Genomic DNA, 20,040 nt, shown 5'->3' with positions numbered 1-20,040 from the left:
AAGTCGAATGAAAGAGGCCTCGAAAGCAAAAATATAGATGATGCTGAGCTTGATACGGTATTTGGTGATGAGAGCGATGCAGTTGAAGATAATTCCGGCAGCGGTGGATACTTATCCGAGGACTCGAGCTGTCCGTCTTTGGATGAAAATGGAACTGAGATTGATCAAGAGGATATGGATGTAGACAACGGTGGTACTGGTGATTAGTTAGAGCAGAACACAACAATTAGTTTAGAGCTTGCACAGCATAAGAAACAAAATCCTTAGTCAAAATACATATGGGACCTCATTTTGTTTTGATAAAAGCCCACGTGAAGTTGGACTGGGTAAATTCTTTATGTGGTCCTTCAATTATTATGGGTAAATCTATTCCTCGTTCCTTGTAAGTTGTATACTTTATATTTTGATCACTGCACTTTATTTTCATTATTTTAATTTTGATTTCCAATTCTATGCATGCTTTATTTTGGTCGCTAGTGGAATTTAATTTATTTTTTATTTTGTTTTGTTTTATTTTTCTTTATTTATTTATTTATTTTATTTTTTATTTGTCTTTTTACTAAATTTATTTATTTTTATTTATCTATATTTTATTATTGTTATATTAACATTTTTTTATTATTTTATTTTTTTCTAACATATTTTTGTAATAGTAATTCCAACCGATCAGAGTTAAGTAATTTGAATCGGGTTTTTAAATTTCTAATTTAAATTTCAAATTTTTGCAATTAGGACAACCAACAAATTAATTAGTACCGAAAGGGCGGTTCATGGGTGCTAATCCTTCCTTGACTGTAACCGACTCCCAAACCTGAAATTTATGGTAAAATGCAGATCATGTAAGAAATAAAAGTATTCAGTCAACCTATTTATTTTTAAAATAAATGATTGGTGGCGACTCTAATCATTTAATCCAAATCGAAGCTCAATTCCGGGCCCAACCGAGAGACGACCGCGACAGCTTGGCGACTCCGCTAGGGACAGGTAAGTGAGTCATGCCAAAATTAATTTTCGGTTACCTTTTTATGCGAAAATGGTAAATTTAAATTTATTTATTCGATTCCAATTATTTACCTTTGATTATTTTTCAAATAGATAGTTGTACTGACATTTTTTTATGATTTCAGATTTTTGAAAAGTTTCTATCTCTGGCTCTATACCCGAGCTCTGAACCCTATTTAAGTGGGGGTGAAAGCGATGCCTTCGTGTGAATGTATTCACCGCATAGGCCTAGCAAGTAGCCTTCGAGATTCATATATCTTATGTCTTCGTGTGAATTTATTCACCTCACAGACATAAGGGAATGTGTCCTCTCGAGTTTAACTTAGTCCACACAAGCTTGTAATGGGCTTAGGATTAAGGGTCTGGCAAGCCCAAGGGGGCACCAGCAAGGAGAACTCGCGTACCATTTTAGAACCTAAATCGGGAGACTATAGGGAATTAGAGTCCATCCCAAAACCTCATTCTAAACCCTATGTTGCTTTGTTTCCTGCTCTATTTTCTGTTCAAAGCATGCGAAGCAGACAAATATGCGGTTAGGATTCGTTTGAAATTAGCATGCGGGATAGAGATCATGTCTTTGTACAGAAAGTACTTTGAGGATTTGTACTTAACTCAATGAATTACGGATTTAATTGTTAAGATCTTGTCTTTGTACAGAAAATTTCTGATAACATGTTGGTAACTTTTGAGAAGACAATTGACCTAAAAATCTTCAAGTTAAGAATAAATTATCGAGGGTTCTCTTTTGTCATAATTGTTTGAAAGGTCTGGAATAAATGATAAGTTGGAATTAAATAATAAGACAAAATTGAAGGAAATGATTGAAATACACCGGATCTCTAAAATGACCAGAATACCCTTGTAATGAAAATGACTCAAGAATATCACCAAACTCATGAATGATTGGATATCCTCGAGCTCTGAAAAGAATGGAATGAAACTGAGCACCAAAATGACCAAAATACCCTTATGACCTAAACTTAGTAGAAGTGTTGGATTAATTAAGGAATCCAAATAAACATGGATGGGGTACTGCTCTTAAAAGTTATGGATCACATATTAAGCCGAGCAATCAATGTTAGTGTTATATGTCAGTACCTGAACGGCATAGATGTTACTTGAATGTGTGTTCGTCTTCTCAAGTGTGGTTCGATGATAATTTTGAAAGGACTCAGCTCAGCTCAACTCTAGGTCGCATTCGGTAATAAGAAATGGATATTCATTAGACAAATCAACCACGAAGACCAAATTAAATTGAACGGAAGTACAATATGTATATGATATTCAGAAACGTCTGGATTACCCTGAAAAACCCGAAGTAACAGTAATGGACTTGACTGCTAAATGAATTAAGTAACCTCAAGGACTAAGGATTAAGTAAGTGATTTGGATGAGTCTGGAAACGTTAATGAGCATACATGATGTAATGTTCTTATGGATAATGAACTACAAATCAATCACGTCAGCATTTTATGATATAGTGAAAGCGTGAACATGAAATAAAGACATTGGAAGATTTATTCAACGATGATTCCGAAGATGATATATGGATTAGAATTTGTGGTATTAAAGTGTAAATACCCTGTAAGGACAATGAATTGACCAGTCGACAAGCATTAATTATGGGAGATACTCATTTGAAGCTGTTTGATAATGAAATAAATCGACATAGACTGTAAATATCCTGAACCTTCATTTCTTCTTTATCAGCTCAAGTCATATTCTGAATAATTGATGAATCCGTCAGTTATTAAACTCTTCCAATAGTGATTCTGAATTCTGATATTATATCGACATACTGAAGATCTGTGTTTCTCGGCTTGATAAGATTATTCAGTACCTCTTAATAATATCTGTAAACTCTGGTGTGTTCCCTAATCATATAAATATTTTATCTGATTTCCGACTTGAATTCTGTTCTGATACTGACCTGAATTTTGTTCTGATTTCTGATCTGGATTCTGTTATGATATCTGTTCTGAATTCTGTTTTGATTTCTGATATCTCCGTTTACTGACGGAAAAATGTTTTAATTGGGGGTATTGTTGAAGGAAGTATTTTTGTAGGTTCCTCGGCTTTGTGCTCAGGGCCTTACAAGTTGTGTGGGTTGGGTGTGTGGTTATGGGGAACCTACACATTCTGTTGTGAAGGGATGTGGGTATATATATATATATATGTTTTAAAAGATCTATATATTTTTACTGGTTTTACGGGAACACATTAGATAACCTATTCTGATCTCCTGAACTCAGTCGTCTGAAATATTTCTTTAAACTGAACGCCCATTGTCCGTTACCATCTAAAATACCAGTAGGATTTCTGCTCAACATAAAGATTTTTAGATGTCTGAACCGATAAGAAAAATATATGTTTATCTGTCTCTGCACGTTCATTAGCATCATCTGGTAGTTCTGTATTACTGAACTTTTCGAAGCTCACTCTATTACTCACATTTGCAGGTTAAAAGAATCGTACCAGTATATCTATCGACATCAGTAAGGGAGTTCTTCCGGGGTTGCTTGCAAAGTACGCTATATGTGATTAGGGGGCATGTAATTGTATTTTGTTTTATATACGAGTCTGAAAACCTGTTTTATTTCTTCGTACTTATAAATCATTTTATAATTTACATGTTTTAATAAAAGTTTTACATTTTCCGCTATTTTTACTGTGGGTCACTCCGGTGCCCCTAATGTGACACTCCAGATCGGATAGGGTTAACCGCATCAGTCTGAGGGAGTTACATTTTTTGTTAAAATTTCAAATCTCCATATAATCTAGATCTATTCTTTGTATCTTCGATTTCTAATTTAATTTCATATCTTATATAATTTTTTAATTTCACACGTGCTAAATTTTATAATTTCATATCATCGTTATCTACATTAGCTCATTTTTTTAATATTATGGGAATGCACACATATCATCACTCAATTAGTTATTATATTAGCTCGCTTAAATGATCTTAGAAGATAGTCTTATTATAACATGAAGTAGGGAAATTTATTGCATTATAGAAGCAAAAACTAGAAGTGACTCGTCATGGAGTATCAAAGGAGATAAAAGTTTGAATTTTGATGTTACTGTAACAATTTGTTACTCTCTCTGCTCCTTTTAAATTGTCTCTTATTGATTTTTTTGTCAATATTTTTTAACTTTGACTCATTATTATTTAAAATTTATTATTGATAAAAAGATGAAAAAATATATTTTAAAAATATTTAATCAAATATTTTTGAAATATATATTTAATAAAAATATTTTTTAATGTTTAAAATAATCGTGGTTAAACCTTGGTCACTTAGAAACTAAACATATATCCAACCATTAAGCCAAGATCATTGCTTGGTCTAAAGTAAACAACATGAAATATATATTTGTATTTTAGTGTATAAATACTTATATTCATAATATTATATATATTAACTTAAAATATTTTTATATTAACTTATTAAATATATTTTATTATTAACTTAATTTAAAAATATTTTATTTTTATTTAAAATTATATATTTTGTTAAAATATATTTAAAAATATGACTAAATTGAAATACCTGAATAACAAGGATCAAATGTGTAATTATACCAACCATCACGTCATATGTTCTGATAATTGTTAACCCATGATGACCACATATTAATTAAATAAAAACAAAAGTTATCATATATTATTTAATTAAAAATAAAAATGAAAGTATTTTATGTTTTCTTAAATCAGTGACCAAACAAACACAAACATAAGTGATTATCAGTATAGTTAGTCTGAAAATTTTTATTGATAAAAATATAAAAAATATATTTTATAAATATTTAATAAAATTTAATTTTTAAAAATATTTTAAATAACCAGATTCAAAATTTAAAAAAAAATTAACTTTTAAAAAATGTATTTCTAATAGGGCGGGTAGTACTAAAGAACAAGGATAACGGGCCTCGTAGGCAAAAATCAATGTTAAAAATTGCAGCCTAATTCAAAACCTAAAAGAAACCCTAATGAAGTTTCAACGCCAATCCCGTTGGAAACCCTATAAAGACTTGGTATTTAGCTTTTCTCACTTTTTCTCTATAAGCCGCTGCCGCATTTTGTATACCTTTGGTGATTCCACCGGGTCTCAAACAAGAAGGAAGATTTTTGCTTGGCCATGGCGGACAAGGCAGTGACTATTAGGACAAGGAAGTTCATGACGAACAGGTTACTTTCCAGGAAACAATTTGTAAGCTCCAGTTCCATTTTTTTGTCTCATTTTCTCGTTAACCAAACATGGGCCAACTTTAGGTTTCAGTCTTGCATTGTATTTTGCTCGTTATCTCTCGTTTTATTTTCCCATTACATTTGGCAGGGTCTAGTTTTAAGTTGTAGATCGATCAAAGATAGAAAATAGAAGAAAAAGTGGAATAAGTGTTGGGTTATATGTTAGTTTAGAGAAAATAAATCTTGGGTTCTTGTAAGTTTGATTGGGATATGTGTGTTTTAGGGCTTTCCTTGATTTTCCATTTGAGGATAATAAAAAAAATTCTTAAGAAATTTGAAAATATGGTAAATATGATTTATTTGGGGAACATAAAAGTCAAATTAGCTTGTATTTGTTTGACTTTATTGATTACTTGGAAAATTAAACTTGTCTACTTCGCGCCTTTTTTACGTAGATCATTGATGTTTTGCATCCTGGGAGGCCCAATGTTTCCAAGGTAATTGTTTAATATTTCTCATTAACATTGTTGTTTGTTTTAACTGCTGGAAATTTTGACTGTTTGTGGTAACTTGCTTTTTTTTTTCATTTGTTGATCCTGCATTGTTAGGCTGAGCTGAAGGAGAAGCTTAGTAGAATGTATGAGGTGAAGGACCCAAATTCGATCTTTGTGTTCAAATTCCGGACTCATTTTGGAGGTGGTAAATCTACTGGATTTGGTTTGATATATGATTCTGTCGAGAATGCGAAGAAATACGAGCCTAAATACAGGCTAATCAGGGTAATTTCTGATGTGTTTTCTGTACATTTTCTATTGATCTTGTTTGTAGTGTGATTGTTTTTTGTTAGTAGCATATTGAAGTCACTTTCTTGACATTTTTGTTTGCACTGTTCGCTTTGATGCTTTTTATTAAAACATCTTCTAATGGTGACGCCGTTGAGCATAGAACAATTGTCTTTTAAGCCTAACAAGTTGGATTTGGAAGTAGAGCTTTTGTTGTATTTGGTGCTTGCAACTTTTTGTTTATGAAGCAAACATGGTGTTGGAGAGTGTTACATTTTAGGTCACTTAACGTATGTCGGTTTTCATTTAGGTAATGTAGTCCTATGTTGACTCTGTTTGGAAATTAAGTCATAGATGCATGCCAAGACTGCTTTTATGTTAAAACTATTTAATGTAGTTAGCATGAGTGATCTGATTGGTTAAGAATAGTAGTTCATTGATATAATTTGGTAAATCTAAACGAGTGTGACTTTGATGAAAGTTGATGTCAGGTTTAATGACCCAGAAAATAGGTTATCCTATAATATAGTATTCAACTATAGCGCCACAACTTTTTATTTTTCTCTAATTACCCTTGATTGTAATCTATGTCTGACATTTATTCAGATTTGGATATGAAGATATGACCTTCCAAGGACCTGCAAACTGTATTGAATTTTTTGTAATACATGCATTTTTAGTTACATAATGTAGGTATGAAGGGCATTTGATCGGTCAAGTTTCTGCCAAGTTAAGTTTGATGACGGGAATAGTTCTTTTGTAACTCTTAACATAATGTTTATTTAACCTTCTAGTTTTCCTGACATTTCTGTTGTTTCGGTTCACTGTCACATAGTTTGTCTTCTTGCTGTTAGTTATGAGAGTTGCATTTGTTGTTCTCTTTAAATGCATCAAGGTATGATGCATGATGCTAATTATGTGTTGCTATCACAGAATGGACTCGATACCAAAGTGGAGAAATCAAGGAAGCAAATGAAGGAGAGGAAGAACAGGGCTAAGAAGATCCGTGGAGTGAAAAAGGTAAACTTTTTTTTTCTTTTTTCTTATTGTTACTTCAGATGGTTTCACTCCCAAAACATTCGGGGTTCGACGAGGCTGATTTTCTTACTATTTTACTTGTTTAACATAGACAAAGGCCAGTGAAGCATCGAAGAAGAAGTGAGGGGAAGGGGATGAAGGAAAAGGTGAAATCTATGTCCATCTTGGTGCCAATGTTTTCCAACAGCTGTTGTTTACTAGTCTCAAGTGTTTAGGTGTTATTGAACCAGTTTTCCATTTTGTTTCGGAAACCGGATTCCGGTCGACTATCCTGTTTTGGTTCCTCTTCCAGTACAGGATTTTGGACTGTTATTTTTGGGAGGAATTTAATTCTCGTACTTTTGTTGTGGGTGCAAGCTAGTGAAGGTATCATTTAAATATAAGTTGTTTTTGGGAAATTGGCCGAGTAAAGATCAATAGTCATTTAATTTCCTTATCATGTTGGATTGGAACTCGTCTAAGTTTTCAACATGTTTCGTGGGAATAAAAATGATAAAAATATTTGAAATAAAAGTGTTTTAAACATGATTTTCATAGAATCTTAAAATCAATAAAGAGTTACAATTGTGAGTGATTTCCTTATCATCAATGGTTTTTAAGATATTTTTAGGATTTAAAGATTTTATATACTTTTTTAGAAAACCAATGACTTTATTTTAAAGATAAATAAAAGAAATTAAAAATTAGTTCACATGTAGATATTTATTGGTTGACTTTTTTATGAAATACATTGATAGTTCGACTTCAAAATATTATAAGATATTGAACACTTAATTTAACAAAAAAAATAGTTTTTTTTATTAATCTAAAAGTATAATATTGTTTGAAGAATTTTCAATCACTCAAATGTTTTGTAATTGTTGGTGTTAGAATCTGAAAATTGTAAGATAAAAATAATTTCTTTAACCACTAATATCATTTAGTTTATATCCGAACTTTTAAAGATAAGATCATTTAGTTCATATCCACACTAATTTAAACACTTATTAATTAAGTGAATGTGTATTTGTATCTGATAAAATAAATTTGTTACATGTGAATGCATGAATTCTCACACTAACAATATATTTAATTACGGATTGGCATCTGATTCCATAATAGATTTGGTTAACTACGCAAATGGTCATTTATATTTATGTTTTGTCCACTTTTAGTCACTTGTTTCATAAAAACATAAGATATGGTAATTTTCATTTTTATTTAACTAAGATATGGTCACCCCGAGTTAATTGCCGTTAACAACAGTTAAATATTTTGATATAATCACATATTTGGTCTATGTTGTTTACATATTCTATCAATTTAGTCACACTTTTAATAAATTAAAATAAATTAAATCCTCCAATTGAATGATGCCACATATCATGCCATGCGTCACCATTTGGTTGGAGGACTAACTTTATTTTAATTTAATATATTTATTTCCAAAAATAAAATGGTAGCACACGTCACCCTCTTGTTGAAAGAAAACAAAAGAAAGCAAATTGAGAAAAAAGATTCAAATCTTGGTCACTTAAAAACGTAAACATGTATACAATCATTAAGCCAAGAGATTGCTTAGTCAAAAGTAGACAACACGATTATATTTTGTATCTTAATGTATAAATACTTAAATTCATAATATTTATATATATTAACTTCAAAATTTTTATATTAACTTATTAATATATTTTATTATTAACTTAATTTAAAAATATTTTATTTTTATTTTTATTTAAAATATATAATTTATGTTAAAATTTATTTAAAAGTATGATTAAATTGAGAGAATATGTAAATAACAAGGACCAAATGTATGATTATACCAACTATCACGTCACATAATATGTTAATTGTTAACATCAGTTAACCAATGATGATCACATCTTAATTAAATAAAAATGAAAGTGATCATATCTTAATTAAATAAACACGAAAGTGGTCGTATTTATGTTTTTTAAAAATAGTGACCAAACGTGGCCATACACAAACATAAGTGGCCATCTGTTTTTAAAATTTAAAGAATTTTATGTTTGTTTTTAATCAAAAAATATAAAAATAAGTCATATATTCATTTTTTATTACAAATTTTGATTTTTGGCTTTTGAAATAGTAGCATAACAAAATGTGAGACACCTACTCTGATATAAAAAGACATTAAACACTTAAATTGTCAAAAAAAAATTGAACAGCTAAAATTTAAAAAAAATTAAACATTTATTTATTTTTTTCATTGAACTTTTATTTATTTTATAGATTTCTGATATTTACGTTTTAGTCGGTTCACTTTAAAAAAACCCATTTATCACGATTTCACTTATTTAAAAGTTGGTTAAAAAGTTTCTTAATTGTTGTCGGAACTAAATCTTTATTTTTTATTTTTTAAATAAAACATGTTTTATGACTAATAATTTATTTATTTAGGAGAGCAATCATTTGGGTTTTGACATTAAAATTTGCTTATTTATGACGTGATACTGATTTGCTCTCTTAGGAGAGTTGTAGAACAATACTAATTTTCTAAAAAAAAACTACAAAATATCCTAATTAAGGAATTCTATTTCATAATTTGGAGGTCTCCTACGGAAGCTGTTCTCAACTTAATATTAGGGGCAACCTATTATCTTATCTCCCCTTACCCTATTATATTTGGGAACAAGGGACAACCATATATATGTAAAAATAAATAGGGTTAATTACACAGATGATAACTTATGTTTGTGTTTTGTCAACTTTTAATTATTGATTTAAAAAAAAAACATAAGATATGTTCACTTTTGTTTTTATTTAATTAAGATGTGGTCACCCCGAGTTAACTGTCGTTAACAATAATTAAATATTTTGATATAATCACACATTTGGTCCATGTTATTTACATATTCTCTCAATTTAGTCATACTTTTAATAAATTAAAATAAATTTAATCCTTCAACAAATGATGAAACATGTTACTATTCGGTTGGAGGACTAAATTTATTTTAATATAATATATTTATTTTTACCAATCAAAGAGTGACATGTGTTATCCTTTGGTTGAAAGAAAATAAAGGAAAGAAAAAAAAGGAAAGCAAATTGGGGCAAAAAAGATTCAAACATTGGTCAATTATGAAACTAAATATGTATTCAACCATTAAGCCAAGACCCTGTCTAAAGTAGATAACATGGTGTATATATTTTGCATCTTAGTGTATATATTTTGTATTTTAGTGTATAAATGCTTAAATTCATAATATTTTATATATATTAACTTTAAATATTTTTATATTAACTTATTAAATATATATTTTTATTAATTTAATTTTAAAATATTTTATTTTAAAATATTTTATTTTCATTTAAAAATATATATTTTATGTTAAAATTGATTTTAAAGTATTGCTAAATTGAGAGGATACATAAATAACAAGGACCAAATGTGTGGTTATACCAACTATTATGTCACATACTATGTTAATTGTTAACAACAATTAACCCATGATGACTACATCTTAATTAAATAAAAACAAAAGTGACCTTATCTTAATTAAGTAAAAATGAAAGTGATCATATCTTATATTTTTTGAAATTAGTGACCAAAAGTAGACAAAACGCAAACATAAGTGACCATCCGTGTAGCTAACCCAAATAAATAAATCAAGAAACTAATTTTAACCCTTTTAGTGATAGTTTTTTTATAGAAGTAAATAATTTTATTCAAAATATAAAATATCCCAAATTACAATAAAGATTTACAATAATAATAATAAATTAAGCACATAATTAGGAAAATTTCTTATAATTATTGAAACAAAACTAGCAACTTAAGATCACATAAGGATCATACAATGAAAGATTACATCTAAAAAAACTCGAACAAAGATAGATACAAACATATATGATCGCATTAATATTGTTGTAGCATTGAATACCTTTAACAGAATAGGTGAAAACTTTTCTAACTTAGCTAAGTATTAATTTGATACACCTATATTTCACACACTGCACTATGAGGATTCTGATTTTGAAGGGATGACATGGTATTTTCTTATTTGAGATTACATATATGCTTTACATTATTCTCTGAGTGCTGGAAAAAAAACTTTGCTACTTGGTTTTTTTTTTGTTATTCTATTGCATTGCCTTTAGTTTAGGTGTTTCATGCATGTTTTGCTTGAGGAAAAACAAACACTTAGGTTTGGGGTATGATAACTATCCAAAAGAGTTATCTTTAGTAGCCTTGATTAACTAGGTTTAGTTTGAACTTAAACATATATAGGATCATTTTAGGATTAAAATTACTTGATTTTACATGTTTTGCATGTTAGGAGTATAGTGGGTTGTTAAGGGCTAAACTTTTTGTTGCTGTAATTTGTTACATTATTGCTATAGCGATGCAAGAAATGTTGATCGGATGTTGTAGCGGTTATCTAAACTCCAAATGATTGGAAAAACCTTATGGATTGGGATAGTTGGCGCTAGTAGCTATCATGCGGATGGATAACACCTGAAATGTGAATTTATCAATTGATTATCATTGGTTGCACACTTTTCAGTGTACCTATGATGCTCAGTAACACCAATGCTTACACAAGTATATAGCAACTCGAATAAAACTTCATCTAGATTTAAAAAAAATATATTATATATGTAACAATATTAATCAATTGGTTGCACACTTTTTAGTGTACCGATGCTACTTAGCAACACCAATGCTTACACAAGTATATAATAACTCGAATAAAATTACTTCTATATTTAAACAAAAATATTATATATGTAATTACAAATATTTCTACTCACAATCATGAAGTTCAAAGCTCATAAACCAAGTATCCAAGAGAACACAAAATAAAGAAATCCATAATAAACATCCAACAATAGTTTAAACATTCAAAACACTCACTCTCTCAATAGAAGGCATTGAACGGTGACCCGCTGACCGCAGAAGCTCTTCAACAAGCTTTTTTTCTACTACAACAATCTCTGACAGAGGATTTAGGTGTCCATGGCTTAATAAGAAATAACATGGAAAGGGTACTTTGGATCTCTCACAATTGTCACACTTTTTGCACCCTAGTACTCCCCTTTTATTGCTTGAATAAAAATATCATCGCCCAATAGGATAAATCCACATTTCAGGTGTCATCCATCAACATGACAGCTACCAGCGCTAGCTGTCCCAATCCAGAAGGTTCTTCGAACCATTTGGAGTTTAAACGACCGCTACAACATTCAATCAGTATTTTACAACATCAGTGCAATAGTTTGCAGCACCCAAGATCAAGTTTAGCCCTTAACAACCCACTATGCTCCTAACATTCAAAATATGTAAAATCAAGTAATTTTAATCCTCAAATGATCCTAAATATACTTAAGTTCAAACTAAACCTAGGTAATCAAGGATATTAAAGATAACTCTTTTGGAGAGTTATCACAGGTATCGAAACCCATATTCCAGAATATAATTTTGGTACCAATACTCACATAGAGTATCGATATAAGGGGGTATTGATACTAGGGTAATTTTTAGAACATCGAACCTAAATTTGGTATTGATACTCATGTTAGTATTGATACCTCAGAGCTAGAGTATCGATACTCACTCATGGGTATCGATGTTACCTAACCATATGGTCTACGTTAGTCAGTAGGTATCGATACCAATACGTGGGTATCGATACCAAGTGGCTTAGTATCGATATTGAGGTCCTAGTATCGGTACAGTCAAATATTTTTTAATAAATAATTCATGGGATTTTAGACTAAACTCTAAGTACCCTACATACACCCGGGTAACAACAAATAAGACTTCAAGAGATAATAATAAATAATATCATAATAGTAAAAACAATAACAACTAGGTTTACATAAAATTAGCCTTGGTTAACGCTTGGGAAACATTAAAGACACTCGAGTTTATTTTAGCAGAATACGACAATTAGTGGATCCAAGTCAGTGCTACGACACTTCTTTGTCAAATGAGCGCTAGATTCCCAAGACTCGATGAAGTAAGTTGGTGGGTGTATGTTTTCGATGCAGAATTCTAGACCTCACCCAGGTGTGCCCGTGGGTACATGATAGTGCTAGAGGGTGTGTGAGCTCCGAGATGTAGAATCCCTTAGCCGCACCATGTTGCCAACCATAGATCAGTAGTTCAGTAGTTCGGTAGTTGTATACTCATACATGTGTCATTTACCATTTCATTTAGTGCATGCATATATTATAGTACATTTATTAGTGAGGTACTAAGCTCGTAAGCTCAGCGTTCAGAATGTGTTTTCGTGTGCAAGTCCTTAGGGGAAGTTCGTGGGGAGTTATCGTCATAAGATATTCCAGTGTAACAGATTAGATTCCTAGAGACCTTCAGAGTACGTTCTGAGTCATCTTTAGAGGGCATGTACTGTTATGGACCCTTGTTATGTATTTAGTCATAACTCTGTTTTGGAACTCAGTATTTTGTATTATTTTGTGGATGTATTTTGGGAGCTCCCCATTATTTTGGTGGAACCAGATTTTTATTACATTTTTTTATTATGTATGGATGGTTAAATTTAAGAAATTTACAAGCAGTTTTAAAAGGAAATTTTGGGTCACTATTTTGGTAGTCCCATGTAACATTGTAAACCATAGATTTTCGGGTCAAAATTGATTAGAGTGTTACACTCCTTGCCTTTGTGAAGGGTCTTCTCATCTTTGATATGATTGTATCTACCTCTTAAGAAAGCATCTTAGTATTTGTGCCTTTAATGGAATTCTTCAATCCACTTTTAATTTCTTCATTCATCGGTTGTTTTTCTTCATGGATCATTTAAACATCTTTGGATCTCCTGGTTTTTACTACGTGGCTAAAAATTTCCTATCTCATTATGAACAACCTTCTATTTAGTCAATCACTTGCAAGTTAGCACCTTTGGATGACATGAAGATGCAAATGCAAGAAAATAAAACCAAAATAAAATAAACATAAAACAAAAATGGGTTAGTACACATAAGAAAAACAATAGGATAATAAGAACTATAAGCATCGAATAAAACCTACCTTCACAAGTTGACTACCCATACATGGTTTAATAAATCCTACCCAAACATGTTTTCTACCCGCATGCTTTGTTTAAAAAAAACTAGCCGTATGATATCTAATTCACATGCTTATTTTTAAAAAAAACTAATCACATGATATCTAGTTCTCATACATTTATTCAAAACATTAAATGTCCCAATACTCGCAAAAGATTTTCCTTGTGTACTCTCCTTACAGGATTTCTAAGGTCTGGTAAGGCTCTATTTAAGTCATGGGTTCACTATATGTTGGGTTTGTTTCTAAGGTAAAAGGTACTTGAATTGTCTTTACTGGTACCCCTTTGGGCTGCCAGACCCTCAATCCTGACCCATCACAAGCTTATACAAATCGAGTTCAATTCGAAGATGTACAGTTCCTTATGTCCATACAGAGGTGATTACCATCACGAGGACCACAAAGCGTGTGCCCTGCGAGCGATCAGTTATCTCATGCAGAGGTGAAAACCATCACGAGATAGTAGCTTCTCACTCCCACTTAAGTGGAACGGAGGGGTTTTTAGCTCATGTTATGCAAATGCAACAGTGCAGTGTGTGAGGAAAAGTGGAAAAAAATAAAATATAAGAAAGCAACTCAAAACAAAGTTCTCAATTCCTTTTAATATGAAAACATTAGCAAACAAATCAGTACAATTATTTAGTGGTTAATTAAAATAAAAAAACACAATAAAAACACAAGGAATCAAAAATTAACTTAAGGTGAGTTAATAATTTTCATTGCAAAGACAACTAATTAATTAACTAATGGTCTGACTCTCTAAATTTCTCTAGCAGAGTCACCAAGTTGTCGAGATGTTTTTTTTAAATCTGGTGTCGATTAAAAAAATTAGGACTTTGTAAAAATGTCCGCCTCGAATAATTTGGGACACAAATTTAAAAATAATAAAATCGATTCGTCTAGTCGCCATCAATCTTTGATTATGGTTTGTTTGGGAACCCAAAAACATATTTGTCATTTTAATAAAATATTAATTTTAATTAAAACAACAATTTTAAGGTCTGTGCTACCAAAAATTTAAGTTCAGGAGTCAGTTACGTGTGGGGAATGATTAACACCCCCACAACACCCTAAATCGTTACCTAGTTAATTAATTAGTTGTCCTTGCAATAAAACTTATACGTTTGAGTATAACTTAATTTGAGACACCTTTTAAATACATAAAAAGTAAGATGAAACTTAAATGCATACATAAAACGAATACTATTAATTAACTATTTTACCAACCTTTAATGAGAATAAACATGTTCAATTATTTAAAGACATCGAAATCAGACCATAGATCCAATCTAACAATTTTTTTTCAGTGAATTTAATTAAAAAAACATGATCTTTTTCTTAGTCCCAAATTTTAAGTGAAAACAATTTTTATGGTTTCAATTGATAAGATACCCTTTTGTTTTAAGACTATTGAAAGTGACATTCTCATACATTAAGACAATCACTTCCCATAATCCCAAAATAAATGGATATTACTCTTAGTCAAATTATTTTAATGAGGTTCGAGTAATGCACATGAGGATAACATACATATCAATTAAAATAAAACCTAGACCTATATGCATCAAATTATACATTTACATACATAGAATGCATAAAAAATACAATTAATATATATATATATATATATATATATCCTTTATTATACTATTTATACTATATTATACTTAATATAACAAAATAGATCATATTAAAAATATGTACACATATGACCTATTACCTACTAGAAACAATATATAAAATATACTTATTATACATACATCATTGAAAAATTAATTAACAACCCAAAAAATATTTAGATAATAAATTAATATAGAAATAAAGAGTTGACATGGAAACAGAGGCATATAACACATCTATTACGTATATATATTAATATTTAACAAAAAAAATGAGAAGCATATACATATATATAGATATACATAATCAAACTATAATATATATGTTTGCATACGTATAACATACATATATATTCTGCAAAACCAATTTAAGTACATTAGCACATGAAGTACTTGTATGTCATTATATACAATATTATAATAAATTATACGATATCTATTATAATAATGAACAAATAATGAAACCAGGACCACGAGGATACAAGAACAAAATTCTTTACTAAATGCAAAAAACAAGCAAGGACCAAATCGAAGAAAACTAAAGTAACAAAGGTTAAACACGTAAATAATCCATAATAAAGCAGTGACTAAAATGCAACACACGTAAAATTTAAACACCATATTAAAAGAAATCAGAATTTCAATTAGTGACTAAAATGGAAATATTACAAAATAAGGAACCCTTCTTGCGCAAATAGCCCTTGTAGTTTAACATGACTGCCCTAACCCTAAACCACGTCGTTTTGAAACCCATTTATATACCTAACTATAATTTTAGAAAAACCCTAACCCCATTTTTCTCCTTGCCCGTTGTTTCTTATCTTCATCCCTCTCTTCTCTTTTTTTCCATCTCAACGGAAAAGAGAGATGAATCTCTCCTCCGGCCACCCCCAAACGGTTCCGATGAGGGGCCAATGACCCCTAAACACCAACCTTTTGCACCTAATAGCCTCCTTAACTAAAATTCGAGACATAAATCACCAAAATCCCAACAAACCAACCCCAAACAAAGACTCTAAACTCTGATCCAAAAGGCAAAAGATTACCTTCGTCGTTGTGGGGTACTTTCAACTCTAGTGAAGCCAACATCTGCATGTCTTGAAGAAAATGGAATCCTTTCTTTCTTTTCCTTTTTTCCTTTTATTTTCTCTCTTCTTGATTCTTTTTCTTTCAAACTGCTCCACCTTTCATTTATTTTGTTGCATGCTTGATCTTCTGTTTTATTCGGTCTTGCTTAGCTATATAAAATGATGGCAGCAGTAGGTCTAGCTAGTAGAGTTGGTGAAAATCTCATCCTTTAATGCCCTGAATTTTTGGAATTTTGTTGGGAATTTGATTGATGATGATTTTTTATTTCTCCTGTGATGACCTATTTTGATTTCTTCTTATTTTCTTGATCCAGTCTAATTTGTTGAGATGCTCGGTAGGGCTGTTCATGGACGGTTAAGAGATATTTTTAACAGTAATCTAATTATTAAAAAATGATTAACTGCTAACGGTTAACAGTCATTAACTGTTCGGTTTTAGGTTAATTTATTATAATTTTTTTTGTCAATTTATTTTCATAATTTATATTATAAAAAATGTAACACTTAATACATACGTACATTGATGTAAGTAAATAAAATAAATAAGTATAGTACTTAATACATACTACACGAGTGTAAGTGAATAAAATAAAAAAAGTGTAACACTTAACACATACTTACACCGATGTAAGTAATAAAATAAAAAAATGTAACACTTAACACATACTTACACTTTTAGTATCTAACAATAAACATATAATTATATTGTGTAAGTATACTTCTATATTTTCAAAGAAATAAATAATAAAAAGAATATTAAGTTATTTGTATACAAATTTTATTAAATATATATAAAAATTGTAAATAATATAAACTTATATCAAGATACTTGTGTAAAAATATAATAAATTAGAAATATAATTTAATTTATTAACGGTTAAATATTGGTAACCGCTTATCAAAATTTATAACAGTAACTTTAACCATTGACCATCATTTTTAGCAGTTTAATTAATCAAATCGTTTAGTATTAACGATTCGGTTAATTAACCTATTAAACATAACAGTTATACCGATTAACGGTTTCAGATTTTTTTAAACACCCCTAAGGGCGGCGATAGTGATAGGAACCAAAGGCGGCTGGGAGGGCTCTTCTCCTTTGTTGGCGGCACCAGGTGGTGGAAATCCTAAGGTTTCAAAATAAACCCCAAAATACTTGAACTAAATTTATATATTAGGCCTGTTTTGGACTAGAGTTAGATTGGCCCATTTTGAGTTTTGTTGTAATCAGTAAAATAAATAAATAAATATTAATAATAATTAATAAAAATAAAAAAAACTGAAAATTCAAACAAAAATGGATTTTTAAAGTTTGATTCCTATTTTTTTGGAATACTTTAACCGCAGAGTTTCATTATGAAACAAAATGACCTCTAATTAAATGAAAATCGTTAGTTGAACAATTTATCACTTACGTGAGATTATTATATCACATTTTTCAACACTTGATATACATTACGTCATCACATTCGGGGCATAACATGTGTCATGTCGTTACATTCAACATATAGTATGTGTCATGTCATTATTTTCGACACATAATAGATATCGTATCACCACTTTCGATACGTAATATATACATCATCAGTTAGGATATATGATAATCTCATATCAACTACATGTAGCTGTTTTCATGTAAATAGATGACATTTTACCTCGGAAAATAAAAATTATTTTCTTTCCTGATTTTCAAATATAATCTTAACGTCAAATTCTCGTATGGGCCAGTAATATTTTTCATTCAAGCTACGAAAAGCCCAATCAAAATTCGGGCAACAGATTCCTTCTTTCACAATCCAGCACGTGACATCTGCAAATGCGAAAACAGCCTCATTCCTCCAACAGATCTCTCACTCGAACAACAAGATCTACAAAGCTCGCTTTCTTCATTTCTGCAATCGGGCTCTTCGATTTCGATGAATTAAATTACAAAATTTTCAATTCTTCGCAAACCTTCGGCTGGTTACAGATTCATTCTTATTCACGAATTAGAAAGAGAGCCAGACAGAGAAACAGACAGCGCTCCGTGGAGATGGCTTTCATGGCTGTTCTTGAATCCGATCTCCGCGCTCTCTCCACCGAAGCACGACGCCGCCACCCCGCCGTCAAAGACGCCGCTGAACACGCCATATTAAAGGTCACAATTCGCTTTCATATGCAGCTATTTTAGTGGAATTGATGTATATGTTACTTCATTTAGTCGCATTTTCTTTCTTATGTTTTAAGCTTGAAACGATTATTTTGTTGCGTGTTTGGTTTTCTTAGAAGCAACCGAATTAGATGAAAAAAATGAAAACTTATTAATTATTACATTTTGGCTTGAATTTGATTCCGTAGACGATTTTATGTTGCCACAAGATTTGTTAAGCGAGATTTTGTTTAGGTTCTAGACTCTTTAACATCTTTTTGAAAGTAAACTCAGCAAAGTTTAGACATTGAATGAAGTTTTTTTTTTTATGGAGATAGTGTTGTCAGTGTTACTTCAATTTTTGGAAATCGCGATCACTCAGAAGTTATCGAAGTCTACGAAGCATTCTGTAAATCTCATGCATAATGTGGAAGTAATAGACTTAGATGTTTATTTGACGATAGATGGCAGTAGCTGAATTTGAAACATGTGTTTTCTACAGCTTCGGACATTGTCAAGTCCTAGTGAAATTTCTCTTAATGATGACATAGTGCGGATCTTTTTAATGGCATGTGAGGTTAAAACTGTCAAGCTTAGTGTTATTGGACTTTCGTGTCTACAAAAGCTCGTCTCTCATGATGCAGTTGCCCCATCAGTTCTCAGTGAGATACTTCCTATATTAAAAGATGTAAGTTTATACTTGTATTCGTTACACAATATTTTCAACATAAACTTAATTATAGACCACTGAAATCTTGCATTTTTGTTACTCTTCTTGCAGCATGCTGAAATTTCAGATGAGAATGTTCAATTAAAGACTTTACAGACTATATTAATAATATTTCAGTCACGGTTGCATCCTGAAAGTGAGGTAAACATTGGTTACATGCTTGTTTTCATTGTATGAATGGCTTAGGCAATGTACTTTGGTTGAACTGAAGTCGGCAAATTGTCAGACTGAAGCTGATTAAACAAAATTTCCTTTAACTGAAGAATAAGTAAGCTTTGTAGTATTTACCGATGATTTGATGCTTTTGTATTGAATTACTAAAACATGTATATGATTCATATGCATAATCTTAAACTTTGTTGGTAGTAGGAATATATTGAGTATATAGGTGTCTGTTGGCTAGCCTGAATTACCAAAAACCATTCTAT

The 20,040-nt window shown here is 30.6% G+C and overlaps 2 protein-coding genes and 1 long non-coding RNA gene across 4 annotated transcripts in view; 2 read left to right on the top strand and 1 right to left on the bottom strand.

Moving 5' to 3' along the window:
* The first annotated feature begins 5,066 nt into the window (after positions 1 to 5,066).
* Positions 5,067 to 7,277, top strand: LOC120154851 (40S ribosomal protein S24-1-like). The gene is made up of 5 exons (XM_039166497.1): positions 5,067 to 5,216; positions 5,650 to 5,691; positions 5,803 to 5,973; positions 6,910 to 6,996; positions 7,106 to 7,277. The coding sequence occupies exons 1-5, from the start codon at positions 5,145 to 5,147 to the stop codon at positions 7,136 to 7,138; spliced, it is 405 nt and encodes a 134-aa protein (XP_039022428.1). The 5' UTR covers positions 5,067 to 5,144; the 3' UTR covers positions 7,139 to 7,277.
* On the bottom strand, positions 7,208 to 15,006 carry LOC120154853. Its single transcript, XR_005518913.1, has 3 exons — positions 14,995 to 15,006; positions 10,749 to 10,764; positions 7,208 to 7,297 (listed from the first exon to the last, which is right to left on the bottom strand). It is a non-coding gene; the product is annotated as an uncharacterized LOC120154853 (long non-coding RNA).
* A 3,603-nt stretch (positions 15,007 to 18,609) lies between these two features.
* LOC120154847 (protein MON2 homolog) overlaps positions 18,610 to 20,040 on the top strand; it is a 35,597-nt gene continuing 34,166 nt past the window's right edge. The window contains exons 1-3 of one of the 2 annotated variants that reach the window (XM_039166493.1): positions 18,610 to 18,891; positions 19,385 to 19,570; positions 19,664 to 19,753. In XM_039166493.1, coding sequence (XP_039022424.1) covers positions 18,787 to 18,891; positions 19,385 to 19,570; positions 19,664 to 19,753 — 381 coding nt within the window. In that variant the 5' untranslated portion in view covers positions 18,610 to 18,786. The remainder of the gene's footprint in view (positions 18,892 to 19,384; positions 19,571 to 19,663; positions 19,754 to 20,040) is intronic. The other variant, XM_039166494.1, reaches the window with a different exon arrangement.

Source organism: Hibiscus syriacus, unplaced genomic scaffold (genome assembly GCF_006381635.1).
Source record: "Hibiscus syriacus cultivar Baekdansim isolate YM2019G1 unplaced genomic scaffold, ASM638163v2 tig00111151_pilon, whole genome shotgun sequence".
In the NCBI taxonomy this organism is placed as follows: domain Eukaryota; kingdom Viridiplantae; phylum Streptophyta; class Magnoliopsida; order Malvales; family Malvaceae; genus Hibiscus; species Hibiscus syriacus.
This window is presented reverse-complemented; position numbering and strand designations above follow the sequence as displayed.

Excerpts from the sequence above, each read along its gene's own strand:
- LOC120154851 (XM_039166497.1), top strand. The coding sequence starts at position 5,145 with ATGGCGGACAAGGCAGTGACTATTAGGACAAGGAAGTTCATGACGAAC. Across the intron at positions 5,974-6,909 it reads CTAAATACAGGCTAATCAGG|AATGGACTCGATACCAAAGT; the intron begins GTAATTTCTGAT and ends TTGCTATCACAG. Across the intron at positions 6,997-7,105 it reads AGATCCGTGGAGTGAAAAAG|ACAAAGGCCAGTGAAGCATC; the intron begins GTAAACTTTTTT and ends TGTTTAACATAG.